This window comes from Phaseolus vulgaris, chromosome 5, assembly GCF_051622355.1.
Source record: "Phaseolus vulgaris cultivar YP4 chromosome 5, ASM5162235v1, whole genome shotgun sequence".
NCBI classification, from domain to species: domain Eukaryota; kingdom Viridiplantae; phylum Streptophyta; class Magnoliopsida; order Fabales; family Fabaceae; genus Phaseolus; species Phaseolus vulgaris.
This window is the reverse complement of record NC_143502.1, coordinates 43198933-43201709: the sequence shown is the minus strand read 5'-3', so window position 1 is coordinate 43201709 and position 2777 is coordinate 43198933. Positions and strand designations below refer to the sequence as shown.

General features: G+C 32.9%; 1 protein-coding gene across 1 annotated transcript; it reads left to right on the top strand.

Moving 5' to 3' along the window:
• The first annotated feature begins 290 nt into the window (after nt 1-290).
• LOC137834553 (pseudo histidine-containing phosphotransfer protein 6) lies at nt 291-1822 on the top strand. Its single transcript, XM_068642578.2, has 5 exons — nt 291-594; nt 724-854; nt 950-1093; nt 1239-1311; nt 1413-1822. Exons 1-5 carry the CDS (start codon nt 526-528, stop codon nt 1467-1469), a joined length of 474 nt encoding a protein of 157 aa, XP_068498679.1. The 5' UTR covers nt 291-525; the 3' UTR covers nt 1470-1822.
• Nucleotides 1823-2777: the final 955 nt, after the last annotated feature.

The window sequence follows — 2777 nt, the reverse complement described above, 5'->3', positions numbered from 1 at the left end:
AACCCTTTCATTCAAACTATTCTTATACTTACTACCTTTAAACATATCTATTTTTATAAAAAAAACAATATTTTATGTTTGCATATAGCATACACTAGCATGAGCTACACTGAGATTTTAAACAATGCAAATGCAAATGGTTAAGGATACTATATAAGGAATTAGAAAGAAAGCATATATATTTTATATGTATTGATTTCTTAACCAATATTCTAATCATAATATACTAATGAGAAACACCTTTCCACAGTATATTCATTTATAATCTCTTAATGATTCAGAAGCAAAGAGTGGTAGAAGAAACTCGTGGAATGCTTTAAATAGGAGCATTGGCATTCCCGTGACAGCAATAGAAGCTGCACTGTGTGAGTATTAGTGTCCTTTCTTCTTCTTCTTCTTCTTCTTCTTCTTCTTCTTGGTGTTGTTGGTGTCACTTCATAAGTCACTGTTAGTGGTGGCTTCTGCATAATTCTTCACTGCACACAGTGGTTCAATCAAATAGCCAAAACGGGTCTCCCTCTGTGGATGCTTGGTTTCGGTGCGGACCTCTTGTGGGCCGACATGAACCGTCTACTTGCTTTTCTTTTCCACCAGGTAAAAAACATCACCAACAACATTTACGAGTTCTGCAACCATATATATAACAACATTTACGTAATTTTGTTGTACAATATTGTATGATACTGTATGTTTGGTCTGATTCCATTCCATGCATACATGCAGGGAGTGTTGGATGAGCAATTTTTGCAGCTTCAGCAGCTGCAAGATGAGGCCTCGCCCAACTTCGTCTCTGAGGTTGTGAACATTTATTTTCACGAGTCCGAGAAGCTGCTCAACAATCTGAGAGGATTGCTGTATGTAATTAATCTTCTTCAAAAAGCATTTGGATTAGTTGTTGTGAATGGTGTTTGTTGAATTGATTTGTGCATGCATGTGTGGTTTGATGCAGAATGGAAAGGGAGTTATCAGACTACAAGAAAATGGGAATCCATTTGAACCAGTTCATGGGAAGCAGCTCAAGTATTGGTGCCAAGAGAGTCACAAACATTTGCATTGCCTTTCGTGCTGCCACAGACCAGAGCAACCGTGGAGGGTACACACGCACCTAACTCCCTCTCAAAATTCGTGTTCATCCCTTCTTTTTCTCTACCCGATAAATAATCAACAATTGCTTTAACACTGATAATACTTATTGTTTATTGCATGGTAACTGAAACTGTCCACGTGACAAATTGCAGATGCTTGCGAGCTTTGGAGATGCTAGAGCACGAATATTGCTATCTCAAGAACAAGTTGCATGAACTGTTCCAAGTAGGTTTTGCATTGCATATATAAAGATTTTAATACTACATTTGTCATTTTTTACTATTAAGATTTGATAGTAATTTAGTATACCCTATGGTTTCATGCAGATAGAGCAGCAACGTGCTTTGGTAGCTGGAGTGAGATACCCTGTGCAGAATCAATAGTGCAAGAGAATTGGTGGAACAAAAATATCTGCAGATTTTGTCTTCCCTTTTGGCCTTTGCTTTGCTTTTTCTTCTCTTTTGTGGCTTTGCAAGGATAAAGGCACGCCTTTCTAGCAAGTTGTTTTAGAGACAAAACCACCAAAGTTATATAAATATCTATATCTATATATATATACACACCTAGGTTAGGGATGATCATCACCTTTGCTATTTTGAATTCTCTTGTATACGTAAATGGTGGTATCATGTTGGCTCTTCTTGCAGCATGCTTTGCTGTGCGTGGTTTAACTTTTGAAGGAAAAGTGATGAGTGAAAGTGGATTCCTACTTAATTAACTTTATGTTAACTTTCATACATGAATTTGCCAATTGTTACGTATCTTGAATTCCGTTAATTAACAAATTTCTTTCATTAACTTGTAATCAATCCAATTGTATAAAATCAAAATTATCTATGTTTTGATTTTGAATAGAGGAGAATGGCAAGTAAGATTCAACTCACGTGTTAGGGTTCCAAAAAAAAAAGAGAAAATCAACTAACAATCTTGGGGTAGAAGTATGAAACTTGCCCTCTTCTCAAGAACAAACTGAGCTTTATTTTTCACAAGCTTTTCCACATTCAAGAAAATGTACATCCAACATGATTCGACAAGCTAATTTAAATAAAGGATTGCATTTTCTTCAATATTTCTCTTTCTGCTCCTAAAAAGACTAAGTTCTATGCTACTATCCAAAGTTACAAAAAGGCTAATATTATTACACTACAAGAAAATATGGTTAGAGAAAAAAAAAATATTCTAAATTAGTTTCTGTTATTGATAAATAGTTTTTAAATTGGTATTTAATTAGCTATCAAGATTTTTGCTATCAGATTTAATTTAAATAATTGGTAGTTAAAATCTTTGTAGTTAATTATATACCAATTTATATACTATTTTTCAATATAAAAACTAATTTAGAAACCAATAATTTTTGAAGTTTCTAAAATAATTTCTAATTTAATCACTATAACAACTAATTATTTTTTGTCTTTAAAATTGGTTTTTATTTAGTGATTTTCTAGTAGTGTAAGTTTTTTCTAGTATTTTTTTAGTATTGTAAATGACTATACTAAACATACCTCAATTTATCTCATATGAGGGATAAAAAAGTGAAACTATATTTCTTTTGTTCAACCATCATGTGTGTGAAAAATAGGTTTAATGACAACATTAAAATTATTAATTTGATAATGGTAAAGGTTGATTATGGTGAATTGTATGAAAAGTTGACATTGTTCATCAAACAACTTGTAACTTGTGTAGGGATT